Consider the following 23970-nt stretch of genomic DNA (forward strand, 5'->3'; position numbering starts at 1 on the left):
GGCAGTTTGAAAAAAAACATTTTTAGGCTGACAAGTGCAGCAGAAATGTTATCAGTATAGATGAGACAATGCTGGATGGTAGGAATTTTGTGGATTCCTGCTGATTCCGGAAGGTTCCATCACAAAAATGTGGGAAAAATGTGTGGGAAAAATGTGTGCTTTCCAGCAAAGTTGCAGATTTGCAGGGCATTGTGGGTAAGGAAATGGTGCGGGGTGCATGTGAAGCACACTACCCTGGAATCAACTAGATGTTTAGTTTTCAGATGTGTCTAAGTCTTGTGGATTTTTCTACTTGGCAGCGTCCTAAAGTAAACAAAAGTGCAGCCCTCACCATTCCATGTGGGACGATTTTGAGAGTTACCAAGCTCTCATGACCCAAATGTAAAACAAAAACCAAACATAATCAAATGTCCTCTTGCTTGCCATGGGATAAGATGTTTTAGTGTGCTAGGGAAAGCTGTAAGACTGTTAGCCCCTTCAGTTCGGGTAGGGGCATAACCAGGCCCATACTGGTTGGTAGCCACCACCCCACTATTTGGGCAGAACTACTTTGGCCCCATTTATTTGAGGGGGGGGGTGGTATGGCCATACCTCCAACCTTTTACTTAAAAAAAAAAAAATCTTCCCTGGTCTCTGGTGGGCTCTCTGCTCCCCTTGGGGGCAGATGGGCCTTCCAAAAATAGGCCAATCTGCAGCCAAGGGAGGCAGTTATGGCCAACAGTAATGTGCCCCCATGGGGAGTGACCCTTGCCCAAGGGGCTGCCCCCTCCAAACAAAACACACACACACCAATCCATGGTGTCTAGAGGAAATGGCCTAATAATAATGTGCCCCTCCCCCCCCCCCCCGGGAGCGACCCTTGCCTAAGGGGTCGCTCCCCAAACACAAAAACAGAAAAGTAAACCAAAAAAAATTATCCCTGGTGTCTAGTGGTTTTCTGCCCCGCCCCCGGGGCAGATCGGCCTAATAATCATTACACCCCCTGGGTAGCGGCCCTTGCCCAAGGGGCCGCTCCACTTATGTGCAAGTACGGAAAAATAATCCCTGGTGTCTAGTGGTTTCTGCCCCTCCTGGGGTCAGATCGCATGGCCGATCTGCCCTTGGGGGGCGGGGTAGGCGGGGGGCAGAAATGGCCTAATTATAATTCCTCGTCCCCCAAGTGACCCTTGCCCAAGGGGTCGCTCCCCAAACATACAAAAATGAAAAAAACAAAAAATAAAAGCTCGCTGATGTCATTAGACGCCATGGGGGGGCGGGATGTAAGCAGAAGCGATTCCCCTTCCATCTCTGCCCAGGGGAGGGGGTGCTCCACCATCTGGGGGAGCGCTAGCGCTCCCCCTGGGGGCCCATAGCAGGATGAGCTGGTCTCATCCAGGGCACACAAGCACCGTGTGTCTGGACGAGACCAGCTTGTCTGGGGCACCCAAGGGTTTAAAAACAAACTACACCTTTAAGAGTTTGTTTTTGAAAAATAAAAAGTTTTGGAAAAATTTTACAGCCAGATGTCATGTTTCGCGGAACTTTCCATCAAATGTTTCCTACATTGATCGGAACTGAATGTACTGAGATTTCTACTGGGTTGACGTACATCTGTAAATTTTGTGGGCGGAGCAAAGGCAACAAATTCCTCCACCAACCTGTTTGCTTTTATCCCATCTGCTAAATCCTACATCAGGCTCTTTATCTAGAGCAGTACTGTGAGCAAAAAAACAATGGTTTGGAATGATATACACAGAGATTATCAATGGTTTGACTATTTTCAATCAATCGTCCCATCACATTTTGGGTGCTTGATTACTAGTAATATGCCTAGGAACCTTAGACTGTCTTTATTTTCCAAGCCCACTACTGCCAATGTTGGTATATCTTAAAAAGTAGTAAATTGGATCTATTCAAGGAGTTCTACAATGGGTGCAGATTTGGTACTTTTTTGGCAAACCAAAATATATTTGAGTCCCTCATCCAAAAATTCAACATGTTAAAATCTCTTCGTGAAATGAGGATGGGAAGAAAAGTCGACAGAGACATAGCAGATTTGACTCAGGGTCTTTGGACCCAACTACCAAGGCAAACATGGTTGGGGAGATGTCACACCCCAAACACCCCCCACTTTCACCTGAAGCTACGTCCTTAGGACACAAATACCCTGCAGAGACAGTCACATAGCAAAAATATGCAAGGTGTTTTAGTTTTGTTTCTTCAGACAACTAGTGTTTGCTTACAGGAGTACAGGACTAGATGCCCCATGTCCTTACACAGGTCTCCCTTTTCAAAGTTATGGAGTTCAGAATCACATTGTAAATATGAAAAGGTGTCTTATTTGCTGGAGCCAATTCTTAAGGGAGCTGCAGATGGTGCAGTACTATGCCAGTCTGGGGTAATCAAACGCAAGTAAGTAATAAGGCAGTTTTTTGAGGACCCAGTTTTTACAGGACCCAGCCATGAAAACATATTGTAAGCTCGTTCGGTGTTTAATTCAGTCTTTTGAGAAATAAGCAGTGCTGAAAAAACTAAAAATGCTTGCAGGACTCCAGGAGTTCACCCACAAATACTTTACCAGGACACTCATTCTTAGACACAATGGTCATCAGAATGCAAGTTATAGAAAGAGGAAATGTGGAGGCAGGTTATGATCAGTCTGATTTTCTCCCCAACTACCTCCTAAAAATGTTATCTGCTTCACCCTCACAGTGAGCTCTTTTTGATGCATGGTTGAAAAATCAAATTTGCACAAGTAGCTGTCTTCTCTGTCAACCTACCTACTAGAAAAGTGAACTTAACTTAGGAGCCCATACAGAACTAAAATATCAAAACTTATCGCTAACTGCACATCATCCCTTTCCACAGTTATTTTCAGTCCTCAAATATGTGATAGTTTCAAATCTGTCGATATTAAATACTTATGTTTGTATATGTGAAATATCTATGAATGAGTGACCAGAATGCAATCAATATGAAAAAAAACCCTAACAAGTGTTATTCAATTGTAAAGTAAAGTCATTAGAACTTTTTTGGGTGGTAATTTGATAGTTTGGTTCCTACAATTAGTTTTTGCTGAATTGTGTAAAAATGATTGCGTCTTCACTAACACATACCTGTAGATAGAAGGGTCTTGACTTGTACTATTCCCTCTGCCCTGGTAATGGCTATTCAGCTCTGTCAAGTGGGAGCTTCCTGCAAACAAAAAGAAACAAATATTGTTAGAGCCAGTCTTCACTTTTCATTTTTGATTATGTAAAGTATTCTACTATAATGATGAGAAAGAGTACTAACATGAATCACAAAATGGCATTTAAAAACACTCGCTGCCGCCCAACATGTAAACAGTCCATATATCATACAAAATAGGAGGTGGAAACACTGTCCATAGTTTGCCTGATTAGTTAATCAAACCTTTGGCCTTTTGAAGAATCAGCAATAAATTTCCCCAAATATATTTACCTGCTTGAGTGGAAGTTTCATCAGGGAATGTTTGATGTAGAGTAAACGTTATGTGGGTCTCACAATTTTAGTTACCCACTCAAATTGCCAGGACAGTTTTCCTGAACAGTACCCTAGAAACAACTGCACAGACTGCCACTGAACTTGACATACTGAGGACAAAATCTTTGGTAAGCTTTTTTTTTTTTTTATCTGGTGAATCCATCTAGTGTTTTTTCCAAATATTCACAAACATAAAAAATATGTGTGCTCATTGATTTGTTTGGGAACTGTTTTCATTTTTCCAGCTCACTTTGTTGAAAGTGGTGGATGCTGTTTGTTGAGTGGTAACTGTAGTGTCTTGCATGTTTTAGGATGCAACCTTTTTGGCTCCAAACGGACTCTGTATTAGAGTGATGTAATCGCCAGAATAGAATGTAATGAAAAGCTTGGTTTAGAATGTTGGAGTTCACAGGTATTCGCAGAGAAATAAAGACATGTGATTTACAGCTCCGTGTGTGGCATACACATTGGCAGGTACCAGGCTGGGGGGATGCTACAATTGGTGATAAGATAGGGGATAAGTAACCCAAAGAAGAACAGTGCTCTCCTCAACAGATTGCTGTCGTCCAAGCAAAGTGCATGTGCATGCCACGTGTGCCTTCACTGAAGTTATGAATCAACAGTTGGTGTATGTGGAGTCAAAGCGCATCTCCAGCCGATGTGAAGTGTTTGAATACAAAGAAAGCTTCACTGACGCCTACATATCATTGGTCAACAAAATATGATCAAGATCATATTGAAAGGTACTGTGCTGCCACGTCAAATAAAGATATACAGAGCACGGAGCATTAATGCTGAAGGTGGATACTACCAGGTTTACAAAATACATTGACAGAGATCAACCAGGTATCAGAAAATGCAAACTGACCTATAAAATGTAAGAAATAGATTACTTACGAGCCTGCTAAAAAGAACCATTGTGTCACAACGTTTAACAGAGTGGTTCAAGGAGAGGTGCTAAAGATTGTGCTTATAGAGCTGTCAATACCTGAAGCAGCTGCTCACCAACTGCTGAGTGGAGTTCAAAACAACTTCATAGGTCTTCAAAGAAATAAAAGACTCAAAGGCAGCTGTTGGTTTTGTGTAATGTGATGATGGCAGCTGAGAGAGAAGATGACATTCCAATTAATGTTAAAGATGATCCTGAGGCTCACACGTCAAAAGACTTTGGAGAACGTTTGCATAAACACGATCACCAAACAGAGTCAGTAAACACTCTATACATCAGTAAGGTCCACACTAGTGTACAATGCTGTTACCTTTCTAAAACCATCAGCTTTCAATGCCATCAAAAAGAAAATATTGGTGATAGCTGGACTACGTGGATAGACACATTTGAAGATTTCACTGATGCACTTGAAGAGACTGATAACAGAAAGATGATCAAGTATCTCAAAAATCATGTTAGTGATGGTGTGAAAGAAGTCAAAGAAAATGCTGAGAACTAATGAAGAAATCACATACCAGCAGATTAAAAATGCTTTGAAGCTCCAGTTCAATCTGGTGCAAAATGGGATTTACAAATGATACATTTTCAGACAAGAACATTAAAGAGTTGGTCAAACTATTGATGAATTTGCGCAAAGACTGAATACACTTAACAAACACTAAGTACAATGAATTTAACGATGAAGAAGCTGTGCATCAGAGTTATTGATTGATGCTTGTCAGATTTATTAAGACAATGAATGCTGAGGGAAACTTAGTCTGGAGCAAGACTGTAGCAACAGAGAAGCATAAGAAAAACAAAGAAACAAGCACCAATCCATGCGTTTCAAAGTATGGAATCAAGTGCCTGTTCAATCAGTTTCAACACAGCTGCTAATTTGGGACTGATTTCTGCGAATTACAAAAGGAATGTGAATCATAAAATAGTAAGTTAATTCCCTTTGTTGGTTTAGGAAATCTTAAGACTATCAAAGTAAACTGTATTTTAATGAGAATGCCAGACAGTCCTATTGCTCGGAGGCAGACAAATTGCATTTGCAAGAATCTGTTGAAAAAGAACTTGAATCATTAGTTAAGTATGATATTATTGAGCATTCCACTGGTCCAACACCTTGGGTTTCTCCCACAGTGGTAGTGCCCAAAAAGGACAGTGAAAGAGCTTTACGCATCTGCGTTGACATGCATCAGGCAAACAAGGCAACTGAACAAGAATGACATCCATGTCCACACATTGCTGACATGATAATGCAACTGAATGGTGCAAAAATATTTTCTTGCCTTGATTTAAATATAGGCTATCACCGGTTGAAACTTTAAGAAAGTTGCAGGTACATTACAACATTTTCTACACATGTTGATTTGTTTTTGTACAAAAGATTTAGTTTTGGTGTATCTTCGGATGCATAATGTTTTCAAGATGTAATTTGACATATCATACCATCTATTTTAAATGCATTCAATTATAGCGATGACATATTCGTTTTCAGAGCTACACCGAAGGAGCACGATAGAGCTCTCACACAAGTATGTCATTTACTCAGTGATGCAGGATCGACTCTGAATTCAGACAAGAGTGAGTTCAACAAGACAAAACTAAGATTCTTTGGCCGTATCTTTTCCAATGGGGATATGACACCTGATCCTGTAAAAATACAAGCTCTGTCTGATCCCCGACAAGATTTTGCAATGGTGCATTCTTTCCTTAGCATAGCCAATAACCATTCAAGATACATATAAGACTTTGCTACTGCAAGTTCCCCTTTATGAGAAAGGATGAAGAAAAATGTTCCCTTTCAAAAGGTCACAAAAATGTGAGAGAAGCTTAAAGAGAATCAAACATACCATTGAAAATGCTACTGAAATGTTATGCTTCAATCCAGAGCTTCAGTCGATGCTAGCCCAATCAGGCTATGCGCAATCCTTGCACGGCATAGTGGACACCCAAATGCTTAATGGCATATTGTGGCCTATGCGAGCAGAAGTTTGTCCCAAACAGAATGTGCTTACTCCCGAAGAAAATTTGGCTGTGGTATGGGCTTGTGAACATTTTCATTTATTCCTGTATGGAAAGCCTTTTACACTGATAACTGATCATCAAACTTTATTGACCATTTATGGAAAAACAAAAGCCAAGGTGCCATCTTGCATTGAATGGTGTGGGCTACGATTGCAGGAGTACAATTATACAACAGTGCATCATCCAGGAAAGATCAGAATCCTGCTGACTACTATTCAATACTGCCTATACAAGGACACTTATTCAATCCAAAATGGCGGAAGTCTACATTAATTTCATTGTCAAGTCAAGTACACCAGCTGATTTCTCGTTCGCCCAAATCATCATTGCCATGAGCCATGACAGCAACATCTTGCAGTTAAAAGATATAATTACACATCAGTCATGGAGCGAACACGCTTCAACTCCCACAAATGATGGTGAATATCAAAAATACAAATATGTCAAAGATGAGTTGTCCATAACTCAGGAAAGAGTTATACTGAAAGGGTGAAGAATCCTGATTTCAGAGAGCCTGTGACAGAAAGTAATTGAAGTAGCCCATGAAGTACATTGTGGTATCGTTGCCACAAAAAGAGATCTGCGAGACAGTTTGGTTTCCATACTTAGATGAACGAACTGAAAAGGCACTCAAGGCATGTCATATATACAACTGCCTTTCTACCAATGTTACTCAACATACTCTCAACCTATCAGAACCCCCTGAACATGCATGGAAGAGAATATCCATTGACTTTTTAGGTCCACTTAATAATGGACATCACCTACTGGTTACTGCAGATGGTTATTCACATTTCCTGTTGGTTAAAGATGTCTTGTCTACGACACATGAACAAGTAATTGAAAAGGTTGATAGCATCTTGGCAACATGGATCATTCCAGCCATGTGAAATTGGATAATGGCCTACCCTTTAACAGTAAAGGGTTCAAAAAGTTTCTGAAGCATCTGAACATAAAGCATCAAAAAGTAATACTTTATGGCCAATGGACTTGATGCGAGTTTTACGGGTACGTTAAAGAAAGCAGTTCAGCATGCAACTCTTGAGAAGCTCAGTTTGAAAACAGTACTAAACTCTTCTCTAAGAGATGATCATTCAACACCCCACTCAACCACAGGTCAAAGTCCTGCTAGCCTGATGTTCGGAAGAGCAATAACAACAAAGTTACTGCAATGGAGTACCAGAGAGGTAACAGTGAAAACATGATTCGTACAAAGGACTTGGTTAAAAAGCAGAAAATGAAAGCATATGCAGACAAGAGGCAACATGCAAATAACATCTTGTTTAGCAAAGGAGATGTGGTGTTCCCCCAACCGATTTGTAAGAGAAAATCTGATGCCTCCTATGATGCTGAACCTTTTCAAGTGCTGTCTACCAAGGGACAAATGGGTACTACTCAGCTCCCGAGGACGTCTGTTACCAGAGACTCTTCCCACTTTAAGCCTTACTTTCATCAGTCTTCAACTTGAAATGGTGAAAGAAAGACTGACCATGAACACTCAGTGACTACTGATACCTCTATAGTATCATTGGCAATCTCTGACACTGAAGATGACAACTTACAGCTTTCAGTAACCAAATTGGGTAGTATGATCAAAGCGCCAAGAAGACTGATTGAAGAGATATAGGTGTACATCTTTATATGTAAATGTAAGTCTACTGATTTTATAAACATTTTCATTTTTCATTTAAGAGAGGGGGAGATGTAGTGGCTTGTATGTTTTAAGACAGAATCTTTTTGGCTCCAAACGGACTCTGTATTATTGTGGCGTAATTGCTAGAATAGAATGGAACAAAAGATTGGTTTAGAAAGCTGGAGTTCACAGGTACACGTAGAGGAATACAGTGCGATTTACAGGTCTGTGTATGGCATAGTCATTGGCAGGAACCCGGCTGGGGAGGATCCTACAGCGACCAGCAGCAAGTGGAAGGGTAGAAGATATGAATGACCTGCAGGAAGACTTAATACACTGTTCTCTTCGGGCACAGCAATTCAACTGGTAAGGACTCTGAAATGAAGCTGTTCTGGAACCCACCTAGAAAGCAAGCAGTGTCCCTCAATGATCAATGCTGGCTTCTATTCTATTCTTTTGGGTACAACACCCTTCAGTCTTGAGTGAGCTCTTAGATAACCATTCAATTATTCTCATTTCAGCTTACTTGTTATTCAGACAAATTCCTCTTGGAGATTAATGATTTCACAAAGACAAAGATTTGCAACTCAAAATGCTCATTAGCATGGTGGTAGGCTTAGGGCAAAAGAGCTACTTTCTTCTGATGGGGCACCATGAGTAAATTTCCTTTGGAGTTTCTTTGGACCTCAAAATACATGTCTTTACGACCTAGGGAGCTATTGACCCAATTCCTTGTGAATGGTTTGGTTTGCATGACGGAATTCCAAAGCATGACAGCACACTTAGCAGATTATTCTTACATCTTTAAGTGATCCTCGACACAAACCAGTAGGCGGAAACCCTTATATTTTTTGGAAGCTGTCCCGATGTTAACTGTTTCTTACATCCATTCTTTGCACTTTAACAGGGTTCAAGAAGAGACTGGTTGCTCGAGGAAGAAGGCAGATGAACACTCATCCCCTTTGGGGGGCACATACCTCATTTTCAGTTTTACTCTCAGAGTGCTACACCTGCTTCTCTTACTCCTATCTAGCATACACTAAACTGGATTTAGCTTTTATGGAAGGGAACCGTAAAAAATACCTTGCTCTACAGTCCAGCGGTGCCACCAGGTGTCACTACAGTAAAAAGTTGCTGGGGATGATGGTCTATTCTCAATCAACTCCTCTGAAAAAATTAGTGTGAGACCATAGATGCAGCGTTTTAGGGATCATGTTATTCTTCTATACAAGGATATATTTTTTTTTACAGCTCTGGGGTTAAATTTGTGTACTTGTTTAAAGCAAGAGGAATGACATACTGAAATTAGGTTGTTGGTTGACTGGGGTGTAAACCTTAGACAAACATCAACCACAATCCATGTCAGGGTAAGGGTCAGGCAAACCCTAATTTAACCTTCGCTCACCGTCTGGTACCTTGGCACAAAACAGTCAGGCTTAACTTAGAGCCAGTGTGTAAAGTATTTGTGCAACACTCCATACAGTAAAACAGCAGAAACACCACACAAAATAAATCCACACTTGTTTACAAAAATAGATTAAGATTTAATGAATTGTAAAATAGCGCTTAGAATCAAGAAGCGACAAGCAAGGATATCAGTTTGTGCCGGACTAGGTCAAAAGTTCAGGCTAACGGTGATGGAGCACGGGTTGGCTACAAGGACCCAGTTAGGGCCATTGAACAAAAGTACCTTAGATCCTGGTTACAGAGTTTTGCGTTGGTCCTCAACCACATCAGAGGAGATGCGTTGATGCTCCCCACGCAGCAACGGTGATTGATTCAGTGCTGTGATGTAGTGGAGTTCGGGGCAGGTTCCGGCTGCATCAATGTTGAGGCAATGCATCAGGTCCAAAGAGTGCAAAGGCTGCGATGCAGGGTATAGTCATTAAGGCTGTCATCGCAAGAGATGCGGGGACCTTGCAACAAAGAAAGTGCTGCAGTGTCAGTTCCAAAGGCGATGCACCAGTTCTGTTCCACGCAACAGCGGCGATGCATCGGTTCTGCTTACACAATGGTAGAGATGCTTAGTTTCTGACCACACAGCACAGGATGCATCAGTTCTGCTGGAGCAGGCACCCTAGGTCCACTTCCAAGGGTCCAGGACTGGGGTGGGACCACATGGAGGACAGACTCATGGATGGGAGAGCCCAGGTGCAGGAGCAGGGTGGTTGGAATTATGTTATGTCCTTGAGAATTCAGATGAGGAGACCAGCTGTCTTGCCCTTAGAGTAACTCTGGGTTCAAGTGATGCAGGTCCAGTCCTTCTCATCCACCAGGGGAACAACAGTCAGCCCAACAAAAAGAAAAGCATGAGTCCAGCAGAATGGCAGTCCTTCAGCAGCACAACAGTCCTTTTTTCTGGCAGAGTATTCACAGATATAGATGCGTACTGAGTTGGTGGTGTCAGAGGTCCAGTAATTAAACAAAGTTGGGCCTTTGAAGTGGGGGAGACTTCAAATCTGGCATTTGAAGTGCACAGACGTCCTGCCTTTCTTGCCCTCACTCCAGACTCACAACAGGGAGTTATGCAGCCCTTTGTGTGAGGACAGGACACAACCTATTCGGGTTTAAGTGAGGTTGGTCCCAGGTCCAGCTCTCCTCGGAATGCTGCATCACTCCTGATTCACTTGGCTTCCTATCACTTGCCCATTATCTTTGCATCCACCAAAGCAAAAGCGGAGGACAATCCATCTCTCACATTGCAGAAAAGACCAGGAAGAGACTCCCCACACAACTCTGGACCATCACCTTGCATCTGGAGTTCCATAGGGTATTCAAGACCTGGCTGTTCGAATGAGCCACTGAAACCTACATCTAACTAAATATCCTACTGGGTGATTAGCTGCGATTTATTAATCCAGATTGATTGATGATCACCTGCCGAATACATGAACACTCATAGCCAATTCTGTTGAGCTATTTTAACTATAAACTCCAAGCACCTCTCCAGTACTCTCCAAATAAAACATCTAGATTGTACCAACCAACATCCTTTTCATTCACACAAGCATGCACCTGCATGTTTTGTGGGCAAGGTAACAGAGCTTCAGGGCCACACTTGTGGCAGTAACATGATGCATGAATAAATTGACAATGCTCAACCAGTTGTCCAAGAAAAACCTATTTGTAGCACTACAAAAAATAAATACATAAATAAAGAACAAGGGACTTACCTTCTGCAGTGCTCTTAGTGGTTGATACTCTAACTGCAGATTCTGTACCTTGTGAATACTTCTTCAGGTGTAAGACTGGAAAGTAAAACTCAAAAAGCAGTAGTCCTCCATGCTGGTAGGTGGCACCTAAGTGCTGACTTAATTTGCTGCTAGAATCACATCAACAATTTTCAAAGGAAAATCAAAACAGACAGGTTGCCGCAACACAAGATTCACACATGGGAGGTGCAGTGGCCTGGATGCAGGATCCCACTCTGATTCTGCAGAAGTAGATCCTCCTGAAGAAGCAACTTGATCAGAGGAAGGTAGAGTCTCTTGCCCAAATGTTCTGGACACCACACCCTCCTGACTCAATCCAGAGTCACAAAGAAGTGTCAAATGAAACTTCACTATATCCAGGACAGCTTCGATGAAGTGCCTGTCACAGATTTGAAGCAACTCATCATCAAGGACCTTGGCATGTTGTCTCTATAACAAAACCATGCCCACTGTAAGTATGCAAGAGCATCTTAGACACCAATCCTGATGCCATTTTGGCCGGAGAAATCATTCATGAATCCGTAGCAGCCAACAAAATTACCTAGGCCTTTTTCCTATCAAGCCAATCCTAAAGAAGCCTAGCAGTCCTAAAGAAGCCTAGCAGTCCTAAAGAAGCCAAGCCCAGCAGTCTGCACTGGACTGTTTCTATTAGACCAGGATAAAGGCTGATTTGCATATGGCTGGATGCTGTCTTAGGTGGCATGTGAAGCAAAAAACAAGCACTGGATTGTGGCTCCGAGTAGTTACCAGTGGTTAAGAATATTTGAAGCAATCCAGCCACCATTTTTTCTTTTCTTTTCAGCATGACGCCGTAAGTGAATCAGTATGCCCAGATGTGTGTCCCGTGCTCACTGTGCCATAGGACTCCAGCTACCTTCTATTGTCAAGGCCCAAGTAGTTCAAAAACAGTCAAGGGCTTCTTGTGCTTCTGTTCATAGAAGACTAGTTCTGACCGTTCAGGCTCGATCAGGACCAAGGCTGATTTGCAAACGGCTGATTCCTGTCTTTTGTGGCATGGCAGGCAAAAAACAAACAAACAACTGATGAATTGGATTGTGAACCAGAGTAATATTCGGGGATCAATTAAAGCCATCCATCCATTCATCACTTTTTCTTCCTCCTGGCTGACACCTTGGGCAGAAGACACAAAATGAGACCTGCTACTCGGTTCTTACATTCCAAAAAGGTGATTTACAGGAGGGGCAACCTGTTCAGGCCGCTGTTCATATATAAGGATGAAGAAAAGTAAATGGGCTAAATAGCAGAGGCTGAGAGAGTTCTGGACCTAAACCACCTTGAATCGGCAGGTGAGATGTCACTGCAGCAAGAGGGGCAGTGTGGTCAGAAACTACAGACATTGGGCAGGCATAGATGAATGGCTTGGAAAGGCCAGGAAAATTGCCCAAGAACCAACAGGAGATCTCATCTGAGGAGGAATGATGGACACTGCTTTCTTATCCAATTTATCCTTGATTTGTACGAGTTGGTGTTGGTGGGTGGGGATATCATATTCTGATTGTCTGGGTTTGTATGTTAAGAGGGATGCCAGTGCTTTTCAGAGAAATGCAATATCCTCCTTTTCAATCTAGCGCACACATTTGGGTTAATACTTTGTTTGCTCACATACAGGTGTTAGAGTTTAGATAACGGATGCTCCCCGACTCCTCGCTTATTACGGTTTATTTTTAGTTGGGAGGGCTACAGATAGGCTATTGTCCTGGTTGTCATCTCCCCCTTTGTGCCTGTCTCTTCGCTGATATTACTCACAATGTTAAGTGAGATATCTTGGTGGGTTCATAGCTTTATTCTTTCATTTTCCTCTTTCTTACCTTCACCTTGTCTGGAGTGTTAAGTCTTTAAAGGAATATGAAGACATACCACATGATTGCTGCTACTGCATGATTCAAGAGCTCTGACTCCGCAACTCTTGGACATGGACACAGTTGGTAGTGCAATTACTGCCAGAGCCTGCAGTAAATAGGCTGATGTAGCTGTATCAACAGGCATAAATACTAATGACCCTTTTGACTAAAAACCTCCTTAATTTAGGCTCTATTAATGAACAGAGATGCAACTCCGCATTAATGAGCTCCCCCTGTGGGTTTGCAAGCAGGGCTTTGTGATTTGGATGTTTGATGTGTGAAGGGAGCTGCAATGGGGGCTGGGGAGTGAGGCTCCACTTTTTTCAAATGCACTTGTATTGGACTTTAGAATCTATTTTTTGCAAAGGACATCTGCCACAAACATAGTGGTTGTGGAGATAATTTCTCAAATTCTCTATGACCATGCCCAACAAGTCTAGGCTTGACTTGTACCCATCGTACTCACTTAGGGCATCAGCCAGGATTAATGAATTAAGTGGTGTTCTGGGATATAGGCTTGTGGGCCAAAGTTGCTAAGGCCATGCAATAATAAGCCAAAGAGAATGCAGAACGTGAGGGAACTTGGGACGTGGATGTGGTTTGGGATTCCGCAAAGGCAGCAACAAGGGCTGAACTGACTGTCTATACCACTTCTGCTGCAAAGTGAGGCAAGGGATGACTGAGAGAGATAAATCTCAGAACTGGAGGCTCAACATAAGAATGATTATTCCTGCATATTGTTTAGGGTTTTGCAGATGGCAACGGGTGAATAGGGGGCTCTACTAATGAAAAAGGCAGCACATAAATTGATGTACATATGCATCATTCCTAATAGGACAAGGGCAAAAAGGCCAATATAGTCCTGGCCTACAAGGTTAGGAAGACCGTATAAATTACATCTGGCAAATAAAATACTTGGATGGAGATACCTATTCTAACCATGAGGAGATTTTCAGAATTTTTACATAATAATGTGTATCCTTGTAAGGCTCACAGCAGTGCCCACTGATGAAGAGGATGCATTCCAAACAGATGTTTCCTTCCCTCACCTATACACCGCCAAATCAGAGACTCTGAAGGAAGATATAAACATGTAAAAGGTGGGGGATGATCAGAGCAGTACCAGACATATTAACTGCCTCTTTCTACAAGACGTTGGCAATCCTGCTCACTATAGTGTTTAACTACTTTCTTGATATCTAAATCAGTCATAGCAATAATGATGGAGTCAACATGGACACAGCTCTTAAAGACACTGAAGGACCTAAGGTAGTGCAGCTCTTACATATTACTCTAATTAACTATTAAATTCTAGTGGCCAAGATGCCCACTGTGACAGGTTACAACTTACAGATGGCGTCAGCTTCACTGGAAGTTAGGAATTTCAAGAAGATTCCTTTGGTTTTCCTCTCCCTCGATGACGGCAAGGCCTTTGATCGGATAGTCTTGGACAAAAAATGTCTTGGACCAAATTTCAAGCGTTTTCTTTTTACAGGCAAACTTTGTATGGCTTGAATCAAAGATTAGACTTAAAATTAAATCAGGCTATCATAAGGCTATAATGTTTGCGACCAATATCCTTTGATTCCTTACACTTACACGGTTGGAAAAATCTATACCTTCTTGTTACATTTACTAGATACATTTTCAAATGTATACCTGGCATTACAGTTATCCTTAGCAAATCAGTGAGCATGGGCCTGCAGGTTGATGAACAAGCTTGATTCAGACTATTTAGATAACTGGGCCTATATTGGTCAGCCGGCCCTACTTGATACCCTAGTAATTATCTATCCAGGAAGAAGATATTTATAGTTTCAATGATATGGGTCTATAGTCTATCCTCCTTAAGGTCCTTTATAAAAGGCATTGCCCAGATGTTTCCAGGTTTTGGACAATGGGTTTAAATTTTTTTTTACGAGGCACAGGTGCTCTCGGACCAAATCCTCTGCCACATTTTTAGACGCATAGAAGAGAAGGTGAGGCTTTTTGTGGGGTGGTAACAGGGCAAGGTTTGAACAGCTGATGGTCCATCAGTCGGTAGGCGATGTGGGCCGGACTTTCACACACAGGCATAACGAGCTGACAGACATACTGCTATAGCTTACTTGGAATCTACTTGACCATTATTACCAATTTTTCTGTATAGATGGGAATATGACCCTGCCCTAGTGCCTGAGTCAGTGAAAGCTCAATCCGTATTTTCTTTCTGCCATGTTAGATAAAAGCTTTGTACAATAGAGAACAGATAGTCCACTGGGAAAAGCTCTCTTCCTTCTCTTCTCCACAAGAATGAAGAAGTGAGAGTTATGCATGGAAAGTTTTCATTTTACCGAAAGGAACCACTTTAGGCTAACATAGCTGGGACACTGGGTGGCAACCTCAATAACCAAAGCATCAGGCTGATGTGTATAGGTCTCATAGATTTGTCTAGATGGCAGCGTCCCAAAGTCCAAAAAGTGCAGCCCTCACCATTCCAAGTCGGACAATTTTGAGAGTTAGCCAAGCTCTCATGGCCCAAATGTAAAATCAAAACCCCAAATATTCAAATGTCCTCTTGCTTGCCATTGGGGTAATTGCCCCATATGCCCATCAGTGGCCATTTATTTGAGGTGGGGGTATGGCCATACCCTCACTCTCTATCTTTAAAATAATTCTTCCCTGGTGTCTAGTGGGCTTTCTGCCCCCCCTTGGGGGGTCAGATGGGCCTTAGAAAAATAGGCTAATCTGCCCCTTTGGGGGGCAGAAATGGCCAACAGTAATGTGCCCCCAGGGGAAGCGACCCTTGCTAAAGGGGCTGCCTCCCCCAAACAAAACACACACACCAATCCCTGGAGCCTACGTGGTTTCCGCCCCCCTTGGGGGTAGATGGGACTTATAGAAATAGGCTGATCTGCACCCAATGGGGCCAGATATGGCCTAAAATAAAATTTGTCACAGGGGAGTGACTCTTGTCTAAGAGGTCGCTCCCCTTGAGTGAAACTGAAAAAAAAGTTAAGTAAAAAAAAAAAAAAAAACACAAAACAAAAAACTGGTGTCTAGTGGTTTTTACCCCCCCCTCCCCCTTTGGAGGCAGATTGGCCTAATAAAAGTAGGTCGATGGCAGAAATGGCCTAAAATACAATTGCCCCACAGGGGAGCAACTCTTGCCTAAGAGGTGGCTCGCCTGGCGTGAAACTGGCAAAAAAAAACAAATCCCTCGTGTCTAGTGGGATTGGCCTATGAAAATAAGCCGATCTGCCCCCAAGGTGTGCAGAAATAGCCTAAAATAAAACTGCTTCCCAGGGGAGTGACCCTTGCCTAAGGGATCACTCCCCTTATGAAATTAGAGAGAAAAAAGACTCCCTGTTGTCTAGTGGTTTCTGCCCCCTTGGGGGCACATTGGCCTAATAAAAATAGGCCGATCTGCCACCAAGAGGTGGGGAGCCGGGAGGGGAAGAAATGGCCTAAAATAAATTTAAATCCCTGGTGTCTTGTGTTCGGCCTAGTTAAAATAGGCCGATCTGCCCCCAAGGTGGGTAGAAATGGCCCTAAAATAAATTGCCCCCCTGTGGAGCGACCCTTGCCTAAGGGGTCACTCCCCTTATCAATAAACAACAAAAAAATACAAACTCCCTGGAGTTTATTGGGCATTTCACCAGCATGATCGCTATGCAATCGTGCTGCAGAAAAGTTCAGACAGACATGAAAGGAAAAGCCTTTCCTTTCCTTTCCTTTCCTTTCATGCCTCGCCGATCTCCCCCAGCCCGATCGGAAAAGAAATGAAAGCATTTCTTTTCTGATCATGCTGGAATGGGGGCGACCTCTGACAAGGTCATTGCGCGCTGATGTCAGGGGCGGAAGGGGGAAGCGATTACCCTTCAATCCCTGCCCAGGGGAGGCCCATGGAGGGAACACTACCGCTCCCCCTGTGGGCAAGACGTAAGGGTTACGTCCTCGGCACAGGAGGGCTGCAGCCGAGGACATAATTGTTATGTCCAGAGCTCCCAAGGGTTTAAAACTTTATAACAAATAAACTGTATTTGTGCATTCCTTTATACACTTGGTCTATTCAGACCCTACAGAGAACCACCTTAAATATAGCATTTGGAAGAAACGTGGTCATGTAACCACATATTCAGTCCCTAAAGGGCATAATCAGATAAAACAAAATGATGAAGAACATTGCAGAACATAAAATCAGCCCCTTGAGGGCCTAGCAGGCCTTTTAAATATCATTTAACTGTGGAGTCAATGGCACAAGGGTGCTGTGCCTCAGACCATTACTAGATGTCCCTGAAGACTCAACAGCAGAAGGTGCAGTAGCACTAGTTATGGCTAGATGTCCCTGTGGAGCCAAAATCACTCAGAGTGCAGTGTCACAGAACGCTGCCAGAACTTCTTTGGAAGTTAGAAGCTCAGCATGGCACCCAAACAAGGAAATGCCTGGAGAAGTACTAGGTCCTCAGAGAAATGGCTGAAATATCTAGCCATGACACGCATTAAACATTCATCAGAAATAAACTGTGTTTGTGCATTCCTTCATACACTTGGCATTAGACGGTAATGGTCTGAACGGCTCCTACAGAGCACCACATTAAAAATAGCATTCAGAACGAAAATGGTAATGTAACCAGATAGCCAGCTCCTAGAGGTCATAATCTCATGAAAAAATAATGCCGAAGAACATTGCAGTATAACCAAATAATGAGCCCATTGAAGGCATAGTATATTATACTAGTTCAAACATAGCTGGCCTTTCAAATATTTAACTGTGGAGTCAGCGGCATAAGGGTGCAGTGCCGCAGGTCGTTACTAGATGTCCCTGTAAAGTCAATAGCAGAAGGTGCAGTACCACTGGTTGTGGCTAGATGTCCCTGTAGAGCCAAAAACACTCAAGAGTACAGTGTCACAGAACATTGCCAGAACTTCTACTGACATCCGAATCTCAGAATGTCCCCCAAACCCAGAAACGGCTGGAGAAGTACCAGGTTCTCAGTGAAATGGCCGGAATATTTAGCCATGCTGTACATTAAGTCTTTATCAGAAATAAACAGTTTGTGCATACATTAATCCTTTATCTGAAATAAACTGTGTTTGTGCATTAGCAGAAGGTGCAATATCACTGGTCGTGGCTAGATGTCCCTGTGGAGCCAAGTCCGTTAGTAGTGCTGTGGGGCAATTAGCATCCTTCAGACCTTGGAGAGCATAGTGCATTACACATTTGCAGGCTGAATAAGGCTATCAGAATATTATTATAAACAAGGCCCTTAGAACACAAATTCCTCTCAGCTGTAAAAACAAATGTTCCAGCTATATGAGAGGTTAAATATGCATTGAATGGTTGAAGAGGTTATGATTTTTGGGGCCCCTCTAACCTAGTGTGACCCACAAGATGGTGTGAACATAAAGAGCAAATTGTTCTGAATGATTTGGTGATGGTCCCATTGCCGTAGGGCCACCACAGGCTGAGTTATGGGCAAAAATGTGTTGTAAAATGAATGCCTGCAAAATATTATGGGGTGAGTTTCCCTGAGTGCAGTAAATATTGTAGTATCTGCTCTCCCGCAGTGCGGAAAGAGCGGCTGTTGAGGATTCATTCCTGGGTCAACTTCATGCTATATAAAGCCGCAAAAAATTTACAAAACACATGCACGCCACAACTACTTGTAATTCATGTAACTGCACATGAGCACGAGTGCTTACTGACAAACACGAGAGACAGGAAACAAAGAAAAATAGTGCGTCTAGCAACAGAAAAACATTCAATGCTTAATTAAACTGTACGTGGACAGTGCTTCTCAGCCAAGTACAGGAAGTGACTTTATCAGCTGCCGAACTAGTTAGGAGGCAGCAAAACAAGAGCGACACTGCCTTCAACCTATGGTAAGCAGCAGGCAGTGGCAGGCGGGAGCAAAGTCCTATACTCCATATAACAGATGTTGCAGACAGCGCATGCTCGCTGTCTAGACTCAAACTAAAAATGAAAGAAAAAGAAGAGAATAAACGTTGTTCCCCCTTTTTCATAATCCAATAACACTATTGAATTTCCATTGCTTTCCCACTGTCGGCTATTAACAATCTCTTCTCAACTTACTCTGTGAACCAGGTCTAATGATTTCCTCTCAGTTTTTATTACGCTGTCATTTGTTCTTACAAGTAACATATCACTTCTCCTTAACACTTCTACAAATTACAACCCTTAGACATTTCACTTTTATTCAAATTAATATCACCATATATATTACACAATTGAATCAGAATGTAACATATGTTCAATATGTGTATTGTAAAGTATGGTGATGATCTTGTGTCCCGTTTTCTTCACCTACTTTCAGCCCGTAAGGAATCATTCAGGGTCTCCATTTTTTTTCAAAATTCGAGACAACTGTTACTTTATATGTGATTTTACGTGGCTATCCTATACAGGTCCACAAACCATTTTTTGTGGGATGACATCTTTCTGGTCTCCCAGTGCTGAAGTACACCATCCCTAGCTATTGCTGAAGCAGTGGAAAACCACTGTTTCACATAGTGGATTGATGCAGGGCTATATGACATATTGTGTAGTAGTTAAAGTTTTTGCCGCAACGCTTCCTTAACCTTAATGTCCATTGTCATCGTGTTCCAAACAGCAGTTCACTAAGTAGGAAGAGTCTTGGATTCTCAGCTCAGGGTTTCACAGTTCTAGCACTCGAAGTTTGGCGACCCATGTGCCTTGAACAATCTGGTTGGTAACCAAAACTGGTGCGCTTTAAAGAAGCTAAACGTTAGCCTTGCCTCACGGAGGTATGTGTTGTGTTTCTCCATTCTAGCTCCCAAACAGCTTCCTCTGTCGTTTGCTTACCTTATTTTCCACCATTCATATAATAATGCTTTAGCATTGTCTCTATAAAATGTATAAATATATCTGAGAACAGGGCATTCTGTTAGACTGCTATTGTTTTTGGGTGGCTTATTCCAGGAGTAGTGGGAGCAATGTAATATTGGGGTATGGTCTGTCTGTGTTAGCATTTGTTTTGTACATAAGCAAGTTAGGGCACCTTTATATTTTAAAATAAGTTGCTCCGTATTTACTCATGTCAGAGTTTTCCTGTGTGTATTAAGACCTATATAGCACTAGTCAAACGGTGAGCCAGCACCTGTGATTCAATATGTGCGAGCTACAGTCCGCCAGCTGTGACAGCCCTGTGCAACGTTATAGTATTCAACCTCGTTAGTCTCCCTTTCCATAAGAATGTTTCAATGCTATTTTGAATCTACCGTAACAGATCTACGGGTACAGAAATCATTCTAAATACAAAAATGGTGTGTAGAAGTTATGTTTTTTTCAATTATTTGTAAAATACAGCCCAGCTTGGGCCAACTGGCGGCAAATTATGTGGTTATCTTGAACATTAGTAGTATGATAGTGTCTCTAACCATACATTCTAAGCCTCCCGTTTTAGAAGATACCTAGGTACTTAAGAGATGAGGGTGTCCATTTGAATGGCAGATGCCCCACTCAATGTCTTGTAATTAAATTCTGTTAAAAATATTTAAACATTTACAAAGTTGTATTACTATTTTCCAAAGCCCAATGTGACATTATTGAAAGTGCATACACCCACAAAGTGCATAAATATGTAATTGATGCCTCATCACGTTTTCAGAAGTGCATAGGACCTTACATCTTGCATACAAATTTCTTTCAGTGATAATTACAGCTTACCAAATCGGTATTGAAGATTAATGGGTCGTCCATACAAACGGATGTCATTGAGCAGGGCTATAGCATATGGCACAGAGTCTGTGTGCTTAAAGCAGACAAATCCAAACGACTTGGGTTTCCCCTCCTTATCCTTACATATTCTTACTTTGGTTAAAGGTCCAGCCTGAAAGAAGTTCAAAGGTAAAGTTATTTTTCAATGAACTTTTTTAAAAATAAAAAGGTAATTACAGGTAAGCTACATCTCTCGCCTAATAGGATATGTTATCTTCCAGTAAACATACATTTCACAATAAGCACTTCCTCACAGCTAAACAACAAATAGACTTTTTAGTTCAGAGCCAATCTTGAGTCAAAAAGTCCCCACGAAATTCTCCTTCTCCCAAGTCCCTTCTTGCAACTGACAAACAACACAGTATGACACAGAGGCAGATAGATATATACAAAGGATGAGGTGAAAATAACCCTCAAAATTTAGCTCTCGATACTGTCCCAAGAGGGCACTGTTTCATAGGTTAGAAATTGGATTGATGTAATTTAGAAAAAGTACATGGGATATATCAATTGGGTATGCACGGGCAAACATTAAAACAACAGTAGATCCGGCTATTTTACAATGGAATTTGCTGCTGGGATACAGTGGTAGTCAAAAAGCTATTCTTCATTACCAAAAGAATCTCTGTATTTAATAGTTCTGTAGTGTCAAACATGTAGGCCCTTATTAAGAGTTTGGCTGTCTTTTTCGAAGACCGCCATGGTGGCGGCTGCCAAAAGACTGCTTGTGTTGGCAGTATCTCGACTGCCATATCTAGAGCCACATACTAAAGACTGCCCAAAAACAGCCACAATTTGAGACCGCCAGGCCGATCGAGGGCGGGAAAGAGGCAGTCCCACCACCAGCACTGCCACGCCGACAACATTCCGTCGTCCTTATTAGGAACCACAAATCAGCTCACCGGTCATTGCACGGCAGAAAACCTTTGGTGGGCGAACCACTGCGTTCAAAAACACACCTCAGCCTGAACACCACACCACATTGGACAGAACAAACACTCCACACCTGAGACATATACACACATTACACATGCCCACACACACCACTATAAAATACATCACCATACAACCCACAATCTTTTGCAACTACAACCACAGAGGACCCACAAATCGATTAATTAGCACCATTACACCATAGGCACATATACACTGCACACTCAGCACACACCATACAACTGCACCATAAACACTAATCACACATCACAACTGCACACAAACCTAAGCATCCCAAACACCCCATCAAGCACCAAACACTCCACCCTTGCACACAACACCCCCCCGAAACCACTCCACTACCACCATGTCCCCTCAAAAGCACCCACGATTCACAGACGAAGAGTTGAGGGTCACGGTCGATGAAATCGTCAGGGTAGAGCCACAGCTAATGGGAGCACAGGTCCAGCAAACATCCATAACCAGGAAAATGGAGTTATGAAGGATGATCGTCGACAGGGTAAACACATGGGCAACCATCCACGCACAAGGGAGTACATCAGAAAGAGTTGGAACGACCTTAGGGGGAAGGTGCGTTCCATGACATCACAACACCAGATTTCCATGAACAAGACTGGCGGTGGGCCTCCACCTCCTCCCCCAGGGTTCACATCATGGGAGGAGAAGGTCTTGGCCATCCTGCATCCGGAGGGCCTGACTGGAATAAGCAGAGGACTGGACTCTGGTACGTCACTAATACTCCCCTGGCACCAACAACACCTGCACATACCACCCTATCACTCCCCAATTCACCCCATCATACACTTACTCCCCCCACCCAATCACCTAATGCCCCTCCCCTGCATGCCACAACACCCCATCCCCCACACAGTCCATCCCTAGTGCATAGATAGCACTCACAATGGCAAGCACTACAACTCCCACAATGCATTACTCCCTACACATGAAAAGCTGCTACTACCACTTCACAGCGGAACACCTGCACATAAAATCATTGCACCAGCTACACCAACTGGATGCTTCGACTGCGTACTGCTACGTGGGAAAAACAGCAATGCTATCCACTATCCAGAACCCTCAATGGAACAATGTCACAATTATTCACCCACAAACAATGTCTGCAGTGCGCATTTATCATTGCCATCTCACAAGTCCTGGAAGCATACCAGCAATCCCAGGACAAGATGGGCTAGATACTCTCCACCTTGCATGAGAACCAGAGGCTGCAGAGGGAATACCGCCAGGAAGCCATGCAGCAGTGACAGGCTCACAATGCCAACATGGCCTCCATTGCAGGGGTGCTCAAAGAACTTACTACCATCCTGCATGCGTCCTCCACCCACTAGCAGGCCCTCGTCACCAGCCACATACCAACTGATCCATTCACTTCTGCTGCAGCTAGTGGAATGGAGGCTCTGCCAGAGGACCCACAGTCCACTAGCACCCCTTCCTCTGTAGCTGAGGAACACACATGCAAACCAGGTCGTCCATCCAGACATCCTGCAGGGCCTGATACCAAGACCTACACCACTACCAGGTAGTGAGCCTCTCCTGAAAATGCTCCCTTGTGTGCCACTGACAAACCCTGTTGACTGTCCACTGTCATGTTTCCATTTTCCCATGGCCCTTGGACACTGGGTCTGTACTACTTGCAGCTGGGCCACCTGCTCTGATGACTTAATCCACCATGAACCCACTCTTCACCCATTGCACTTGAGAATCACATTAAACACCATTGAGCACAGTTACTGCTTACATGTCTTTATTGTAACAAGTAAGAATTTCTATAGTACAACATGTCATGTCAGTTAACCCATTGAGCAAGACAAGTCTGTAAGATGGACAGAAGAGGAAGCAATGTGCAGCAAGTTTGATAGTAGAACAGACATATTCTAACATTTTGTGACAAGGGAGCCACCAGTCTAGCCAGGAACCAGAGTAGCACCACCTAAGTGACCTGCAAACATACCAAGACAGGGGCAACCATCCCAATAGGAGTCAATGTTGCCCACTCAACACAAATGCAGTACAATGTTGCCCCCACTAGTGCGAATTGGCAAGTGAAATGTTAACACAAATTACCATGGGAGATCCACATTTGCAAAACATGTATTCCCAAT

At 42.8% G+C, this 23970-nt stretch overlaps 1 protein-coding gene across 2 annotated transcripts in view; it reads right to left on the reverse strand.

Annotated features, from left to right (window-relative positions):
• The window catches only part of RBM11 (RNA binding motif protein 11), a 112273-nt gene that overhangs the window by 44309 nt on the left and 43994 nt on the right, over nt 1-23970 (reverse strand). For both annotated transcript variants that reach the window (XM_069203124.1, XM_069203125.1), the window contains exons 2-3: nt 20846-21008; nt 3096-3174 (exon numbers count right to left, since the gene is read on the reverse strand). In XM_069203124.1, coding sequence (XP_069059225.1) covers nt 3096-3174; nt 20846-21008 — 242 coding nt within the window. The remainder of the gene's footprint in view (nt 1-3095; nt 3175-20845; nt 21009-23970) is intronic.

Source organism: Pleurodeles waltl, chromosome 8, assembly GCF_031143425.1.
Source record: "Pleurodeles waltl isolate 20211129_DDA chromosome 8, aPleWal1.hap1.20221129, whole genome shotgun sequence".
In the NCBI taxonomy this organism is placed as follows: Eukaryota; Metazoa; Chordata; class Amphibia; order Caudata; family Salamandridae; genus Pleurodeles; species Pleurodeles waltl.